This window comes from Manis javanica, chromosome 13 (genome assembly GCF_040802235.1).
Source record: "Manis javanica isolate MJ-LG chromosome 13, MJ_LKY, whole genome shotgun sequence".
Lineage (NCBI taxonomy): Eukaryota > Metazoa > Chordata > Mammalia > Pholidota > Manidae > Manis > Manis javanica.
The window spans coordinates 53,557,681-53,575,528 of record NC_133168.1 but is presented as its reverse complement, the minus strand read 5'-3'; the positions used below and the strand labels follow the sequence as shown (position 1 = coordinate 53,575,528).

The 17,848-nt window shown below is 39.9% G+C and overlaps 1 protein-coding gene across 2 annotated transcripts in view; it reads left to right on the top strand.

Moving 5' to 3' along the window:
- The first annotated feature begins 4,394 nt into the window (after nucleotides 1–4,394).
- Nucleotides 4,395–17,848, top strand: part of SGK1 (serum/glucocorticoid regulated kinase 1) — a 106,781-nt gene continuing 93,327 nt past the window's right edge. The window contains exon 1 of one of the 2 annotated variants that reach the window (XM_017655290.3): nucleotides 4,395–4,870. In XM_017655290.3, coding sequence (XP_017510779.1) covers nucleotides 4,802–4,870 — 69 coding nt within the window. In that variant the 5' untranslated portion in view covers nucleotides 4,395–4,801. The remainder of the gene's footprint in view (nucleotides 4,871–17,848) is intronic. The other variant, XM_017655291.3, reaches the window with a different exon arrangement.

Below are 17,848 nucleotides of genomic sequence, written 5' to 3'. Positions count from 1 at the left end.
ATGATAATGACCTTTGCAGAATGCTCTACTGACCTGTTTTTTTCAATTCCGCTGACATTGTACATGTGTGCATCTGTGTGTAGAAGTGTGTTTCTGTATGTTTACGAGGTCTCTATCAATGAGATTTACACAATGACAAAGTCTTACCATGATACTGAAAATACCCTCACTGAGGAGACAGAGATAACTATAATGACAGGCCCTTAAATGGGAGCTCAAACTAGTATATTTTCTTTAAAATAAACAATCTTGACATGTTCTTTGTATGATTTAAACATGGAAATAAAAGCAAAGGCATAAATGTGAAATCCAGGAGAGTTGTACATACACTGTTCATGCTGAATGATTTATCATATTCAAATGAGCAATTGCTAACAAATTGATTTGTCCCCTGGGCTGCATGTTGTCACATTGCTACAGGGATTTCTTTGTGCCTTGTGTCAGAAGAGGCTAAGTCGTAAATAAATACTTTGGTACCATTTTATTATATAGAACACGTGGAAGAAAAAGCAGAGAGAGAAAAGTGTGCATTTGGCGGTACCCGTGTGGAAGATCAGGCCCAGGTAAAGAGCAAGTATCAGAAAGAGATATTTGGAGGTGGCGTGAATTTTTAATCAGCTGCTACAGCTTCACTTGAGTTAGGGAACTAAATTTTGTGATTCTATCTAAAAAATGTTTCATATAATAGAGATAAATACAAGTCTGGTTTATTTGGTGATATGGCCAAAACCATATCTCTAGAAAAAAATCAAATACCTTAAATATGAATTAAGTTCTATTATTAGATGGGATTTGCTAAGACAAATGCAGGTCTTTTTATTATTTGTTTTTTCTCTTTCTTATAAATGCAGTGACTAACACATACTTGGCATTCAGTAAATGGTGTTAAATCAGTTAACACTGGAAATATTTTTTTACCTCTTTGCCAATTAGAAGATAGTTGATAAATACTGACTTTATAAGGAAGCTGTTATTTATCAATCGCATGACTATTTTGTTAACATAGTGAGAATGGAAACAAACTGCACTTTGTCCTTATTCAGCCTTATCTACGAAAGGGAGAACAATCCATTGCTACTTGCATCTCTTCTTGAAAATGCCATGAATCCATCCTGGTATTGATTCTTTTTGTTTATAACATAATTATTTCTCTCAAAAAAAATATAGTGAACTGATATTTTAGGTTTTATTTTTTCTTTTTAAGTTCTTCATTGATATATGCATGAATTAAATGAAAAGAAATCTACTTTGGTTATACTAAAGGATTCTTTTATTTTTTTTAAAAAAAAGATCTTTCATATATATAAAAACTAACCCAGAATTCCCAATGGGCTTTCCTAGTTTCTAATTACATACATCACTACCATTTTGGCTGGAGTTTGAACCATATGATCAAGTTATCCAGGCCAAAGAGGAATGTAAAACATTTCTCATGATGTGGTCTATTTGTGTCCCTTTCTCCTTAAGGACATTTGTCACTAGACAAACTAGACAAATATTTTCTTGTTTATTATCTTCTGTGTTCCAGGTTGCTATAGAAAAAAGAATCACATTCCATTCAACAACTAAATGTATCACACAAGAACACTTTAATCTGTGGAAAGATAAACTTTCTAAAAAAGTGTTACAGCAATATACATCTCTTTCTTTTGTAAAAGCAAAAATACAGAGTTATTAATGCTTTGCAAGGTCCTTTCACATCCAACTTGGTAATAACAATTGCCTTATGAGGCCATTGGTATGTACTTTATTGTTACTATTTTACAGATGAGAAAACTGTGTCTAGTAAACTGAAGGGACTGGTTCAAGGATACACAACCAGAAAAGGGAGTTTAGTAACCAGATCTTCCAAATCAACTTAGCAGTCTCTCTACTTCATGAATCTATTAGTGATCAATCAGTCCTACCTCACTACTTCTCTTAATTCTTTGTGTTATAGTTTAAACAATCTGGTGGCAGGAAAAAATGAATATGATACAAAAGAGCAAATGCAGGTTCAAGGGATTCTTTACAATACTAGAGATTTTCATAAAAAAGATGTGTCATCCCAGGGTATCAATATCTTTGAAGCTTAAAGAAGAAATGGTGAGGATTGAAAGTCATTTGCTTTTACTAGAGTTCAGCACAGGTAACGGTGGGAGTTTTCTTAGTGGTTTAAGAATCTCAAAGGTATTTATCAGTTCCTATGAATAGTCTGTTGGCAGGGTCAGTGATGTTAGCTTTACACATCTTTAATTTAATTTATTTGAAAACCATTCATTGAATGCCCAGCATGGCCATGATCAAAATACAGTCTAAAAGAATAGGTCCCCTGATCTGTTCAGAACCTCTGCTCTATATGCTTCTCTTCCTTCATCTGGCTGACCTCTACTCATTGTTTAATGCTCTACACTATCATTATTTCTTTGAGAAAAATTTCTTGGGCCTCCTCAGACCCATTCTAAGCCAATCTGTCACCTTTCCAAGCTGAGATGGGGTTATGCTTTTATATAGAAAGAAAGAAAGAAAAAGAAAGAAAGAAAGAAAGAAAGAAAGGAAGGAAGGAAGGAAGGAAGGAAGGAAGGAAGGAAGGAAGGAAGGAAGGAAGGAAGGAAGGAAGGAAGGAAGGAAGAAAGAAAGATAGATAGATAGGTATTCATTCTTACCACAATGTGTGCTTCTCCACTCCACTAGGCTATGACTTCCTGGATAAATCAAGTTTATTGAACTATAATTTATATACAGCAAAATTTTTCTTTCTCATATATGAAGCCTGATGAGTTTTGCCAAATGCATGGTCATACAATCACCACCATAATCATGGAAAAGAACGTTCCTATCATCCTCAAAAATTATCTTGAACTACCAGAATTATAAGTGAACTCTTTAGAAGAACCATAAAACCTATTCATTTGTAGACTAAAGAATGTATCCTTGCCTTTTGGACAACGTAACGTATCTCTCCAAAATGAACAGTTCATTTTCCCTCAGTCTAACATCATCATTTGGTTGTGCTGCATTTTTCCTTTGGGAACCTTAGGCATTAAGCAAACAAGATTTCATCATTATTTCCCAAAAAACCAGGTGCTACTATAGAAATGTATACCAATTCAAAGAAAGGAAGGCATCTCCTCCCCAATTAACCTGTATTTTTCTCTTCTTACCAGAGACTGTCGAACGAATATTTTGACTATGTTAGGTATTTTGTTTTTAATGGGCTGGCCATTAGTTTTATCAAGTAGGCATTGTGCCTTTCCTTTATGTATCAGTTTTATTCCCTTGTGATTGGGAAAAGGCTGCACATCCTGGGGACACCTGCTACATTTTGGATTTTATTTAATGGGTAAATGAAATGACACACAGCAAACTAGTGGATGACTGCATGAATGAGTAAGTGAAAGAATGTATGAGCGGTTGCTGGCATTTCATGGGCGCTGATGAGGCACTGTCAGAGGCACGGTGAAGCCAGGTGACAGGCAGAAAGCCACATACTGAAGTGGGAGCCGTGCCCGATAGATACCAAGTTTATTTTCTTTGCTTTCTCCATTTAACTATCAACTTTACCTTTTAAAAGTCCCCATAAAATACCAACACCAAAGAGTACAAATGGACAGACAGACCACACACAAATTAAATGGCTTTTTAAAATGAATTGAATGTACAAAGAAATAACATGAGTAAGGGTTTGGGGGGGGAGATTTTCAACGGATAGAAGAATGCTTTCCTCTCTTATTCACCAGTCCTTCCTGTTCATGAAATGGATTCAGTAATACTTTTTAGTAATGCTCATTGTGTTTTGGCATAAAACACTTTGTAGATGTCCATTGTGCTGTTTTTCAATAATCTTCTTTAGTGGGAAAGACACAATTACCTTCACGCTGCCCTCTACATTATGACAAGTGGGGAGAGGGCACCTAGGAGTTTCTGTACGGTGAGGGATCGTCCATTGCTACACCTACGCTTGCCCTTTATTTCTTTTTTCTCCGCATTTGGACAGATCAGGAATACATTTTATTACAATTTCCATTGAGAGACTTATTCAGGAATAGTATCAAAAGAATACCAGTGAGCGAAAAATAAAGAGTCTGCATTTTATACGAAACTCTGATTTAAACGGTCCTAACATCAAAAAGAAAATACAAACGCTATTCCAGTAGCCCTCCCGAAGGGAGGCAACTGCCTTTGCAGCGTGTCCTGCGCTGCAGCCGCTCTCCACCCGCCGCTCAGATGTTCAGGAATCGCTGCGTCTTCAGCGTCGCTTTCTCTCTCCCTCGGCCTCCTGGCGCGGCTCTCCCTCCCTCGCTCTCTCCCTTCCTCCCTCCCTCCCTCCCTCCCTCTGGCTTCTGCTCTTCCTTACTCCTTCTCTCGGCTGCTTAACTACAGCTCCCACTGGAACTTGCACAACCACGCACAGCTCTTCTCCGGCAGCCTCCAGAAGCGCATCACCTGGAGCAGCGCGAGCGCCCAGCGCCCCCTCCGCGGAGCAGCCAGGTAGGCGGGGCGCGGGGCCGCCCTGCGCCGCTCGGCAGCCGCAGGAGCATCTCCCAGCGATCGGCCGCCTCCCGGGGTCCTGGAGCGGTGACGCCGGTGTTTCGGAGCGACGATGGAAGGAGAAAAGCCTCTGCCGGCGGCAGCTGAGAGTGGGGCGAGGTTGCTGCAGTAGCCGGTGCTGCAGACTGTGGGAGTGAAGACTTGAGCCCGCTAGGTCCTCCATCCCGCTCGGTCTTCATTAACTGTCTCCAGGAGGGAAGGCGGCGGCCAGATGCACTAACCAGGCGGGGGCCACCCTGGATCTACAACTGTGAACTCCCCACTGTGGAAAATGGTAAACAAAGACATGAATGGATTCCCAGTCAAGAAATGCTCAGCCTTCCAATTTTTTAAGAAGCGGGTAAGGACAGGTTTTGTTTCTTTTGTTTTCTGCTCCTCTCTGAAATGCCTTTGCTTGCTGAGCTGAAGTGAGCCCACGGTTTTGTTGCGGAACCCTGAATGAAAGCCCTGTTTCCGGAAGCGGTGGTCCAGCGGGATAATATACCTGCCTTGATGCAAATATGTGGGTGGGGGCGCCGGGGCATGGTTGGGGGTAGGGCCGGGATGTCTTGAGGGTGTTGAGCTGGGAGTGGGAAATTCTCAGTCAAGCCACAAGATTACAGGCAGTTTCAAAGAGAACTGGCCAGAGTACAATTATGGCTAGTAATATAGTCAGGGACTAAGTCAGCAGGCTCTGTCTCTCTTATCTTTGAAGGGTTCAACTTTTTCCCCACCATTCATTGACTCAGTCTCAAGGGCTGCATTATCATCTTCATGTCTCAGAAGTGGCAGCTTCTGGCTTCCCAAACCCATTCAGCCAGTAACTAGCAGAGTCTCTACGGTAAAAATAGCAAAGGACTAGAATGACCTTTTACAGAAATGATGGAATCCTGTATTTCAGTCCTCTTTCAAGTTGCTTCAATTTTGCTTGGTATGACTGCCTTTCTTGTAGAAAGAGAGCAGTGGGTGGCTTGAACTTGAGTGGTAATATGGGGTTGTGCTGCTCTACCCATTTGTTTCTTAAATTCCTTGTTTTTCCATTCATAGTATTAACATTACATTGCTTGCAAGCAAGCAAAAAAAAAAAAAGGTTATTCTTTTCTGTGTGTTCCATAATACACTCAGTTCATTGTAATAGTCACACTGGTGATCTGCGTAAATTGCAAATTTATACACAAGTGGAAGGTGAGAAATGAATGATTGTTAAGCGACTGATGACTGATACTCTTGGGGAGAGTTTCTTAAGCAACAGAAGCATCCTACAGCCCCCAGCCGCCCAACCTATTTAATTCCCTGGGGCAATTCCATCAAAATGGCTCTTTCCATTCATTCGTCCTTCCCCTCATTCAGGTCCTTTCTGTGCTGTACTTGAAACACAGTCCTTCACTTAGCCCCCCAGCAAAACACATTGAATTACTCGCTTGGCTGGACCACCTCCCTGCACCAAATGAGCAAGCTGGGAAGATAGGACTGGAAATAGCACGTCAGGCCCAGCCAGAGATGTCAGGGCAGGTTCCCATTTGCCTTTGACTAAGTTCTCATTACTAAAGCAAAATCTTCCCTCAAGTCCATGCGCCAAAAGATATGCATTAGAAACAAAGCAAAGCCACCTTGTCCTGGCTACTGCTCCTGGAGCCCAAGCACCAGGCCAGGTCTCTCTGTAGTGGGGATTGCAGGCTGAATTAAAAAGCAAGTCAGGGCAACTTCTCAGAGCTACCCAATGTTTCCTAGTTGTCCCTGTAATGAAAATATTTCTTTCCAAGAAAAGAGCCCTTTGTGAATACTAATTTCCCAAGGTAAACCAATATTTTGCTAATAAAAGATGCCATAACCTATAATTTGGTACTTAAACCCTTTACTCTTTTAATTAATTTATTTGGTGATATGAGGAAGGGGAGTAAGGGTGATATTTTAAAACTCCTCAGTCATATATCTTTAATCAATCAAATAGCTGTTACACAGATTTTTTTTTAAGTTGTCTCTTATTTTCTTTGCTATTGAAATGCATTAATAAATATACTGATTTACCTCTGGTTTCTTTCGCTTCAAAGCATAACTTACCAATAACTTTCATCTGGTGCCTCTGTCGTCCTTGACTTTTGCAAAGAACTAGCCAGGGTACTGATGCTTTATCTAAGAACCTGCAGAAAAAAAAGTTTACATACACCAAGATATCTGGCAACCTTCATCTGCCTTCTAACTTGGGTCCATCAGTCGTCAGAGATAGGATCACAATTCTCCCCTCCTGCTCTCTTTTCTCCTCAAGGACAGATGACAAACTAAGGAGAACATGATTTTGTATCAAGTCATGGGCAGCCTCAGTAGTAAATTCCTTGATTCTTGTCTACTGGTACAGTCCACAAGTTCTCTGTTCTGAGAGTTCATTTCATTTTGTACCATGTCTTGCTTTGAGTTTCCCTCTTAGTTTGTTTTTTGGTTTTTAATTATGCAACTAATGTGTAAACAAATGAGTAAAACATTAAAACTGAGATAAATCCCACCTGCTCCCAATCTTCCCAAAAGGTAACTCTTGTTACTGTGTTGTCTACTTTCCAGACCATTTCAACACATTTACATAGATATTCATATCCTAGAATGCCTTTGTTTTCTAAGCTAAGAATAATCCATTTTTCCTATATTCTATTGTTGAAGTTCCACACATTCCTGCATATTTTATTTTTAACCTAGCTGGACAGGCTTACAAAGTGAACCTTTGTCCTGTGCCCACATGAAACCATGAATAGATCTTGGGAAAAACCCATAGGTTTTTTAGGACTCATTAAAACGACCTGAGGTTTGAACCCAAATTGTGATTGCAGAAGGCTTAACTAGTGTGTCCTCTGAAACATTCCAAAGGAAACATAAGGACCTTACCAAAAGATGATACAGATAATCTGCCCTTTATTCATTTAAGGGAGCAAGTGTAGCCCCCATTTATTGAGCATTTCCTAGGTCCTAAATATTATGAGCCAAGGGCTTTACATATATTATCTCATGTAATCCTCACAGTAATCCTATGAAGTAAGAAAAAATATTAAATTTAACGAAAGTGTGACTTAGAGAAATTAAACAACCAGCCCAAGGTCACGAAGCTAAAAAGTAGCAAAGCCAAAATCTAAACCTTGTTTAACCCAAAGCGCATATTCATAATCCAAATATTTTATTTCCAGTCATGCTCCCAGCCTTTTTTTCGCACAACACAACCTTCCTTTTTCCCCAGGTGAAGTCTTTATACCACCACCCAATTTATCAAAGCTATAAAGGAAGCCGCCTCTCAGCAAAAAGCCTCTTAAAGTTCCTTTCCCACTCATAATCCGAGGACAGGCCTGCTTGTCCCCCAAATCCTTTGGATTTATGATTTAAGTCTTAAAGGCTCAACTAAATCAGCTTAATTTCATTTAGTTGAGAATTGCTAAACTAAACTCCATGATAAGAGTTCTACATTCATTAGCTATGTGTTAATGATAAGTTAGTAGTAGATGCCTATGGATTATGTTTTGGTGTTAGAGTCTAAAAATTCATTGAGGATGAATGGAAAATGTCCTTTTCAGTTGTGTTCTCCCAATCTGAGAGCTTTTAAAGTTACCAATTTTGCTAAAGATAATCCATTCTCATGGATTAAGGATTCTTGCATTATGACTGAGAAAACCAACAAATGACATTTTCTTCAACTTGAGAATCCTTTTTGGAAACCCAAGAGGTATGTGAAAAAGACTGTTACAGCCATAATTACCTTTTGTGGAATTTCAAAGGCTATCTAGCTGTATAGAATCTTGGATTTGGAACAAGCATTAGAAATGCTCTCATTGACCTCCCTTGTTTTAAAGATGAGGAAATTGAGTGCCTGGGAGGAGAATCTCCTATACCAGCTAGAATGGAGCTAAGCCACCCCTCACATGTAGGATTTTTACAAACCTCCAGATCTAGTGTGTTTTCCTTTTCATTATGGTAGTGAGTTCACTGCTTCATATCTCATTCATTCTTTTTTTTTTAACAGAGTAGGAACAAAATCTAGTTATGTGACACTTCTGTCTTAGGATTTCATGATTTTGTGCATTTGAACACTTCCTTGTATTGTCCTTGAGTAACAGTAAATTATACAATAATTATCACATATAGCACTAATATTGTTGGGCACTGTTCTAAGAGGCTTAAATGTATTGCATACTTAAATTCCCAAACACAAAAATCCTAAGGTAGATACTATTGTTATCCCGATTTCACAGATGAGAAAGCAAGGTGGAAGGAGGTAGAGGAATTTGCTCTAAATCACACAGCTAGTTAGTGGCAGAGGCAGGCTCTGGATGAAAGCGCCTGTTTCCAGAGGCCTTGGCCCTAGCCACTGGACATCCCACCTGCTGTGAAGTTACCCACGGTGGTCAGAGGAGGAGTGAAAAGGTATGACTGCCCCAGCTTCCTCCTTGCTCTTAAAATGATGGGGAACAAAGCAAAAGTTTTCAACCTGGTTATGATGTTCCCTCCAGCAGAGCTAAGAAATGAAATTAAGCTCCTCTGACATGGTTATTCGCCACAGCTGCTCCATGAATGGCATCCCTTTACATTTTATTTCCCTTTACTGCCCTATTATGCTTGCTTAAGCATCTGAGTTGGAATATTAACCAGGGTCCTTTCTTATGTGAAACCCTCAATGTCTCTCAGAGGGCTAGCTTTTATTGAGTGTTTATTAAGGGTCAGGCACTGTTCAAAACACTTTACTTGTGTGATCCTCATAATCTCTCCATTTGCCCATTTTTTAGCCAAGGAAACCCAAGAGGTATGTGAAAAAGACTGTTACAGCCATAATTACCTTTTGTGGAATTTCAAAGGCTATCTAGCTGTATAGAATCTTGGATTTGGAACAAGCATTAGAAATGCTCTCATTGACCTCCCTTGTTTTAAAGATGAGGGTCAGAGAGGTTAAGTAATGGGTCCAAGGTCACAGTGGTAGGAAGTCGTGTGCCGAGTTCAGCGCAGGCAGTCAGCTTTCACGCCCCCAGTCTTTCCATCTGTGTCACTGGGGTATGCTGCCACCATGCCACCTACTAGCACTACTGCAGGGGCCTCTCCTCTGGATACCACCTGGAGGACGACCCGAAGGATTATATGGGGTGTTGGCCACACCTGCAGAGAGTTAAAGTTTCCGAATGACTCCTGAGGGCAGTAGGAATGCTTGCCAGCCCATCAGAAGTCTTAGATTTCTCCAGTGATATTTGATTATACTTCCTGGAACCATGGAGCAGACTCCAGTGGCTCCTACTGTGCTTTCTTCAAAAGTAGCTGAACTCTGAGCCAACTGAGCCCCCCTCCGTGTGCTCCTGCAGCACCACACATGGCCCAGCTCACAGTATTAGAACTATTTACTCATTTGTAGCTCCCGCAGGGCCAGAAGGGCCTTAAGGACGGGGGAACCATTACCTCTTTCACTATGTCCCCTACTTGTCAAACCTTATTTGTTAAATGAAAAAAATGAATGAATGAATTTTTGTGTTAACTTGTCCCTAAGTCCTTGTCTCATCCCCTCCTCCCCATTCTTCTTTCTTGAAATAGATTAACGGCTTGGGGAATCTAACACATTTGAGTTCTCTCAATGTTTGGATATGAATTTTGTATATATGAAGACTGAAAACTAACAAGTCTGGTTCAAGTTGGCCCCACCTTTAATAGCTGGCAGGTATTTAAGGAAGCTGGACCTCGGCTTGCTGGCTGATCCAGGGCCCAAACCACAGCTTCTTTTCTGTAATGCTTTCCCTGTCAGGCCAAACATGACAGATGTAGTAATGATTCACTAATCTCTCTTTATTTTATATTAATATAAATCACTGACTTCAGTATTTGCCTTATATATTCCCCTACTTAGAATCCTAAACATATCTTTCCAGTTATTGTTTTTCCTCATTTTCACTGTAGTCTTAGGAGTCACTGAGTGTGAAGAAAAGATTGGACTCAAGGTGCCTTTTCCACCTCGACTCCTAAGTTTTAGAGGGTTGGGACTGGAGCAGGCGCAAGTCTGGCTGGCCAAGCTGGGCTGCGCTGGGCAGTGCCTCTTAGGATGCAGGTGAGGAGCCGTTCTCGAGTAGTAAACACTTTGTCATCCCAGAAGCTCTCCAGAAAGTGCCATGACAGTTGGGCTCTCACTCTGCTCCAGTGCTAAGGAAATATTTTGAAAAGAAAATGAAGCAGAATTCCTTGAAAGTTCCATGTTTTGAAGAACAGGTGCAAAAGTGCTGGTGCCACTTTTAACACATGAGCAAGAAGTATTCTGAGCTCACCCATATTTTATGGCCTAAAAATGCTTAACAAGATAAAGCAAAGCTCAAGTGGGGGTGGGGTACCATTGAAACACATGTCCCCAGTTGGAGATCCCTGATTATAAATGTGCGTAAGGGAAAGAACTGTAAGGAATTGGATCAACAGAAAAGTTTAATTAGTAATTTAGGTCACGCTAAAGATTGTTCATGAGAGGAAATACCATGGAGGCATAGTTTTACAGTGTGATTTGCTTTTTAATGCCAGTTAATTTTTTAGAAGCAAGACCAGAAAGTTAGATGGTAAATGTCAACATTCTTAACACTGGCACATAAGGAGATCCTGACTTACCAGTGGGATGCTGTTTGCTGCCTGCTTCTTAGAGCCTTAGTACCCAGCTCTTCGGATTGCCTGAGTGTGAGTTCCTTAGCCCCTCACCCTAACAGGGATAAGGACCTTTATCCTTTCATGGGATTTAAGAAAGTTAAGTTCGCAGGGCTTGAAGTGACAGCATGCACAGTGTCTCTGGAGACCCGCGTCCTTCCTGCTGGGAAATTGCTCTGGCCCATAGTCTCGGTGCATCCTCCTGGCCCAGAAATGAGAAGGCAGTTGACGTCCTTGGTCTTAGGGCAAGCTAGCAAGGGGCCAGATTTCCCTGGCAGACCATACAGGGGGGCTGGCCAATTTGAAAAGGTTCTGTGTGGAAGAAGCAAAGGAGGCGGGAAGAGGACAGCAGGAGGGCTGACAGTAGGGCAAGGGAGGCGCGGCCTTGGCTCCGCAGGCCGCTGTGCCAGCGTTTGAAGAGAAGATTAGTGCTCTAGTTTATTTACACCTATCTCTTTGCAGCATCCTAAAATGATTTCCTACGTATTTACAAATGAAAATCTTGGCTGTAACTAGGGCGGTAGGAGAATCTTCCTCTAGGTAGTGCAAGATGCCAAAATATTACTCTAATTGCTTCCCGGAGCCTACTGTGACATGTTTCTGGCAAGAGTCCACTTAGCTAATTTTATAGCGCTGGGGTCACCTTGGTCTCTTCCCCCTTCCTGGGTCAGGGCATTCACCCAAGATGGCATTTGCCTGGAGAACTGGCTGGCCATGTGATTCTTCCCCTTCTTCCTCTCTTCCCTTCTCCTTCTCTCCTCCTCCTCTTTCTGCCTCTCTCTCCCTCTCTCTCTCTCTCTCTCTCTCTCTCTCTCTCTCTCTCTCTCTCTCTCTCTCTCTCTCTCTCTGTCTCTCCCTCATCTTGTCTCTGGAGGAAAAGCTCACATCAAGGCAAAAGAGAGAGAAGTCTGAGGTGAAATGCTCCTAGACTTGTACCCCATAGGAAACCAAGAACTCATGTTCCTCTAACCCAGTAATTTCAGGAATGCCTTGTTATCTGTGGGTCTGTTAGAGGGAGCTCAGCCACTGTGGACGACCCTGACAGATCAAAGACTTCAGTTTCTAGAAAGAGCAAGGTGAAAAGGGTCCCAAAGTAGGGTCCTCAAGTCGTTGTAGGACCAACATGAAAATATGTCAAAGGAAAAAAAAAAGTTAATAGTTTGAGAATTAAAAACAAGTAAGAATATGTACTTTGAATTCTTATTAGTGGCAAATACAATCTTTTGCATAGAATGATCTTTCTGAAAATTGACCAAATTTCCTTTGAATCCTGAATCTTCTAAACCAGTATTAATTAGGGTAATAGTATAGAAAAAAATTATGGGAAAGAAAACTAAGTATATAGCTTCCTGAGTGGTTAAAAAGATTGGAGAAAGGCTAAATATCAAAGGAGTGAAAAGGTAGTATAAAACCAAAGACATTAAAAATGAACTTTCTCTACAGTCTCATACAGTTACTCTCAAAGATAGAACATAAAATCTCTGAGGGCAGAGAACTTGTCTATCTTTCTCATAGTTCTGAGTGCCTGGTGCATAATAGACACTCAATACTATAGGTTTTAAATGAGTCAATAAAAGCAAATTGCAGTGCTTCTAGTAGTTTCATTGGGCATTCCAGCAAATGAAAACAAGGAAAGATTAGGAGCTAATGTATTAATAAGTTAATACACTCTAAAGCAGGATATTTTTGTTTGATTAGGTTTGGTAGAAACCAGATGTGAGCAATAGCTCTAAACTGGGTTCTATTTTGATGATTCATTTGGCATTTTTATGATACTGGATATAAATAATTTTTTAAAATATCCTTGTCACAAGTTGGAGGGCTTGACTTAGGAATATTTTATATCTTTTATATCAATTTTTCTATAAAAGATATGAATGCATATGATTAACAAGAAAAGAGTAATGTAAACATTAATGGTTTACTGAAGAATATGATTAGTAGAATTATAAAGCTTAAGGAGTTAAGAGATATCAAAGACAGTTATGGCACTTAATTCATGTAAGCAAATTCCAGAATTCTGCTCACCCACTTCTTTGGGTGAGCAGTGAGAAGATCTTCTAAAAACTACTTGATTTTCATAAGAAAATGGAGTTTGCACTAGTTTGCTAGGATTTGCCATAAGAAGTCCCACAAGCTGGGTGGCTTAAACAACAGAAATGTATTGTCTCCCAGTCTGGAGGCTGGAAGTCTGAGACCCAGGTGTGGGCGTGGCTGCTTCCTTCTGAGGGCTGTGAGGGAGAATCTGCTCCAGGCCTCTCTCCTGGGCTTGTAGGTGGCCGTTTTCTCTCTGTATCTTTACATCATCTTCTCTGTACGTATCTATCCAAGTTTCCCTTTCTTTTAAGGACACCAGCCATCTTAGATTAAAGCCCACCTCATTTTAAATTGAATACCTCCATAAAGACCCTATCAACAAGTAAGTTCACATCCTAAGGCTCTGGGATTAGGTCTTTAATATATGAGTTTGGTGGGAGGTTAAGGAGGTGTGAAACAATTCAATCCATGACAGGTTTTTCCTTACTATTCAAACTTCATTTCTGTCTGAAGTGGAGCATCTCCAACAGGATGGACTCTAAGGTAGAAGATTTTACTTTGTTAAATGTACTAGTAAGTCCTGGGAAACAGAACATTGCAGAAAATGTGTAACACTGGAGAGTGTCAGGTGAGACAGGTTTGGTAGGCAAGAATATGTTAAGAAATAAAATAATGGTAATGTCATAGAAGTGGGAAGGGAATAGCAGTTGAAAAAAAATGCTGCTAAATGTTATGTAATAAAGCTTTAGGCACTAGATGGCTGGTGAGATGTCTAATACAGCACTTAAGAACTTACAGCTAAATAATAAGGATCTGTAAATTAATTTCTCCAAAGAACATCAATGTAATTGCTTTCCCTTTGAACCATTTGACCTCAAAGATTAAATGATACATAGTAAGAACTAGGACCTGGCACTTAATGTAACCAGGGCCTTAGTTATCAGCTTTAGCAATGCAGTCATATCTAATTTATTTGACTGTTAGTCAACTTTTAAGTAAAAGGGCCCACACCTTCTTACACTGTGGCTAATAAGATAGTGAAACCATTGCTAATAATTAGTCTTCTAGTACAAAATGAGTGCATTAAATCAGGAGTTTGAGAGTAACCTTCAGACCTAATCTCAATCAGATAGAATTTCAGATCATTTCCTCTGACACCTTGACAATTAGCTCTTGTATTATACATTTCATTATTTTCCAAAAATCAGAGCAATAAAGACTTCTAAAAATGCCTTTCCTCCTAAAGTCATTATCCTTCAAACAACAGATTCAGAATTAGTGTTGAAATAACCACCCACCACTCCTTTTTTTTTTTTTTTTTTTTTGGTATTTTCATCATTTACGACCAATGTGAATTAGCACCTCCATATGTGAGTCAGGCGTTAGGGTAGGAATGGGCATATAAGAAATTATACTTTCCTTCACTCTCTCCATCCTATCCCATCTCCCGGGAACTTGGATCACATTTTGCTGTTACACAAGCTTTATAGCTTCTTGTACTTTTGTTATGGCACCTGTCAATCTGTAATCACACACATTGGTGTAGCTACTTAACTGATGTTCTTAACATTAATTAATGTCTTCCTGGACTATGATCTCTATGAGGGCAGGGACCCTCTCTCTCATTTGCTTACAATTATACCCTCAGAGCTTAGCTCCTGGAGGGGTCTCAATAATTCTTTATTGCAACAAATAAAAAGGAAATTATGAAATTATGATCTAAGAGGGAGAGGGGAGAGGAGTTAATCCAAAAACCTACATAGAAATAAAAAGTTCTTTACATTTTATTCTGTTCTGTTTCAAACAGTGGCATATATGTTAAGACTCTGGGACATATTTGTATTCTAAATGACATCTCTTTTAAGGCCATTGTCCCTTCTATCATTTACTGTTCCCTGTGAAAAGATCCAAACAGTAAAATGCTCTTACAATTTAGCAATAGACTAAAGATATTTCTTTTCTGGAGGAAATCCGTTTAGCACGATACAATCCCCCAGGGTTGCTTCAGCTTCCAGGAAAACTCAAAGCTCAGTTTAAAGGTAAATTTCAGCGAACAAATTAGACAAATGTTTAGAAAGAACTTCCCAGTTGCAGAATTTAGTTTTAATGTTGTGTTTTTATTTTAACCGTCGTTATGTGTAGCACATTGTAAATTGCCTCACATGTTTTTAATAAGATAGAAAGCATGTGATACTAATGCATTACTCTGTGATAAACAGCTCACACAGAAGAAATGTAGTTCTAAAATATGAAGTGCTTCTCTACTGGTTTTTCATCTTGAAAATGCTTGTCTCAGACCAGATGAAAGGAAGCCTTGAATCAGAGCTCCCTTTTAAACTGCAGGTTTATTATCTCAGAGATACACCATAAACCACCTGGACCCAAAGTAAAACTATAGGAATGTGTTCTGCTCGTCCCACTAAAATATAGTCTAATTAGATCCAACCATGCTAAATTTATGTTATCTATTTCTGCATAACAAAATGCCCAAAACTTAGTGATCAGAACAACCACTTTTTAAACTTTTGCTCATGAGTCTGTGGATTAGGAATTCAGCTTGACTCATTAAGATGGTTCTGCTCTGTGACATGGGCTGGGTCGTTCCACATCTAGCTCGTGGCTAAGCTGGACCAGAAAATCCAAGTCTGGTACCTCACTGCTGCTCTGTTGACCTCTTTCTCTCTCCATGTAGCTTGCGCTTCCTCATGGCATCATGGTCTTAAGATAGTCAGACTTCTTAGAGGGCTGCTGACTTCAAGGGAGGAGCGGAAGCTGCAGCTGTCCTAAGGCCCAGCCTTGGAGATTGTACAGTGTCACTTCTACTGCATTTGATTTGTCAAAACAGTCTCAGGGCCAGCTCAGATTCAAGAGCAGGAGAAATAAATGCCATCTTTCAATGCCAAGCGTGGCAAAATGAAATCATTGAATGTTTCTATTCCACTAAAATTCATGTAATTGTTCTGATTATATCTAACTGTACTGAATTTATCAATATCCTTTTTTAATCAAAAGATTTTCATTTATACTCAAAAAGCAGAAATCCCAAACCTTTATAGGAGAAAGATATTAAAGGCTCCTAATATGGGATCAGACAAACCCAGCTGGACTCTTAACTACATTCCCTACAAGCTTTGTAACATTGGACAAGCTGTGTGATGTTCTAAATCTGTTTACATTTAAAATGAGTTTAATAAGAACATTTATTTGATAGAGCTTCATAGAACTTCTCAAAACTGTTGCAAAGATTAAATGATATAATTCATGTAAAATATTTAGCCTAAGTGCCTCATACATTCTTAGCATTCAAAACATATTAGATATAATCAAGACAGACTTCAGAATTACGGTCTACCTATCTAGCCTACCTTTTTATACTTTTTGTCATGGTATAACTTGTGATTTTACTCATGAGTCCACTTGCAGACATGCTGCTATGGAACCTCTTTGCTTTTGGATTTTATTGTTTAAAGGATAGTTCTCAAAAGACCTCTGCGTGGTCTGCAAGTTCACACTTTTATTGAATTAGTTGTTTCCAGAAGCTCAGGAACTAGTAAACATAATTAACTTATCTTCTAAAGATACTTGTCCCTAGAGCAACTGTAATGGTCTGGCTTCATTGACAAAATGGCATTTCATCTCCACAGGATCTCATTAAATCAAGTAACAGCAAATGAGTCTGCTTTTTTAGTTACATGTGCATAAAGCACCGAGGGAGGAACAAGTACCCAGACCCCTATGTCCAACATATAATCAGCCATTGATGATAGTCTATCTGAATTTAATGCCAAGTTTTGTTTTCTCATCTACTTTGCACTGCCCAGTCAAGACTTGAAATCCACTTGAAATTCTACATCATGAGTTTTGTTTAAAATCCTTTTATTGCTTCACTTTCATGAAAATATTCCTTATGAAAGGCTCAAAAACTTGTGTTGCAAGGCATTTCATCCCTCTGTTTTCCTTAACTCTTAAGATCAAACTCTTTGGTTTTGTATTTCTTTTGTCATACGGACACGTATCCATCTTCACCTTGACTTGCCTTTCTCAGCCTGCCTCCCCTGGGGCCACCCCCCCCCCCACCATAAAGACTCAGCTATGGTTTCTGTGACACAGCCCTGTCCAGCTTCTCCTCCCACCTCGGGGCTATTCCTTTCAGGCTCCTCCTGCTCTGTCCTGCCTCTAATACGAAGTGGCTCGGCCTCAAACCTTGAGTAACTAGCCTCGCTCTCTCTCACCATCTCTTTCTTTTTCCCTCTGGTTCTCCATCTTTCTTTCTTTCCCATATCTTCTCTCTCCTCTCCATTCCTCCTCCCCATCAACACACAAGTTCATTCATTCCTGAGCTTTATAAACAATCCCTATATCCCCCTTAAATGTATCATTTCTTTGAATGTCAGATCCCTGTTCCCACTAGTCTACTTAATATTCCCATTGAAATGTCTCATAGACACTTTGGACCAATCATGTTCAAAACTGAACTCTCAATTTTCCTTCCTACCTAATTTGTTTCCTTCTCCATTTATCCTCATCTCAGTAAACAAAACTGCCATCTACTAATCTGTCACAGCCAGAAACCCAGCAATTGCTCCTCCTTCTTTCCCTCCAACATCGATGCAATTTACTGACATATCCTATTGAGTTTACCTCTGAAACAAATTTTTTTAAACACCCCCCT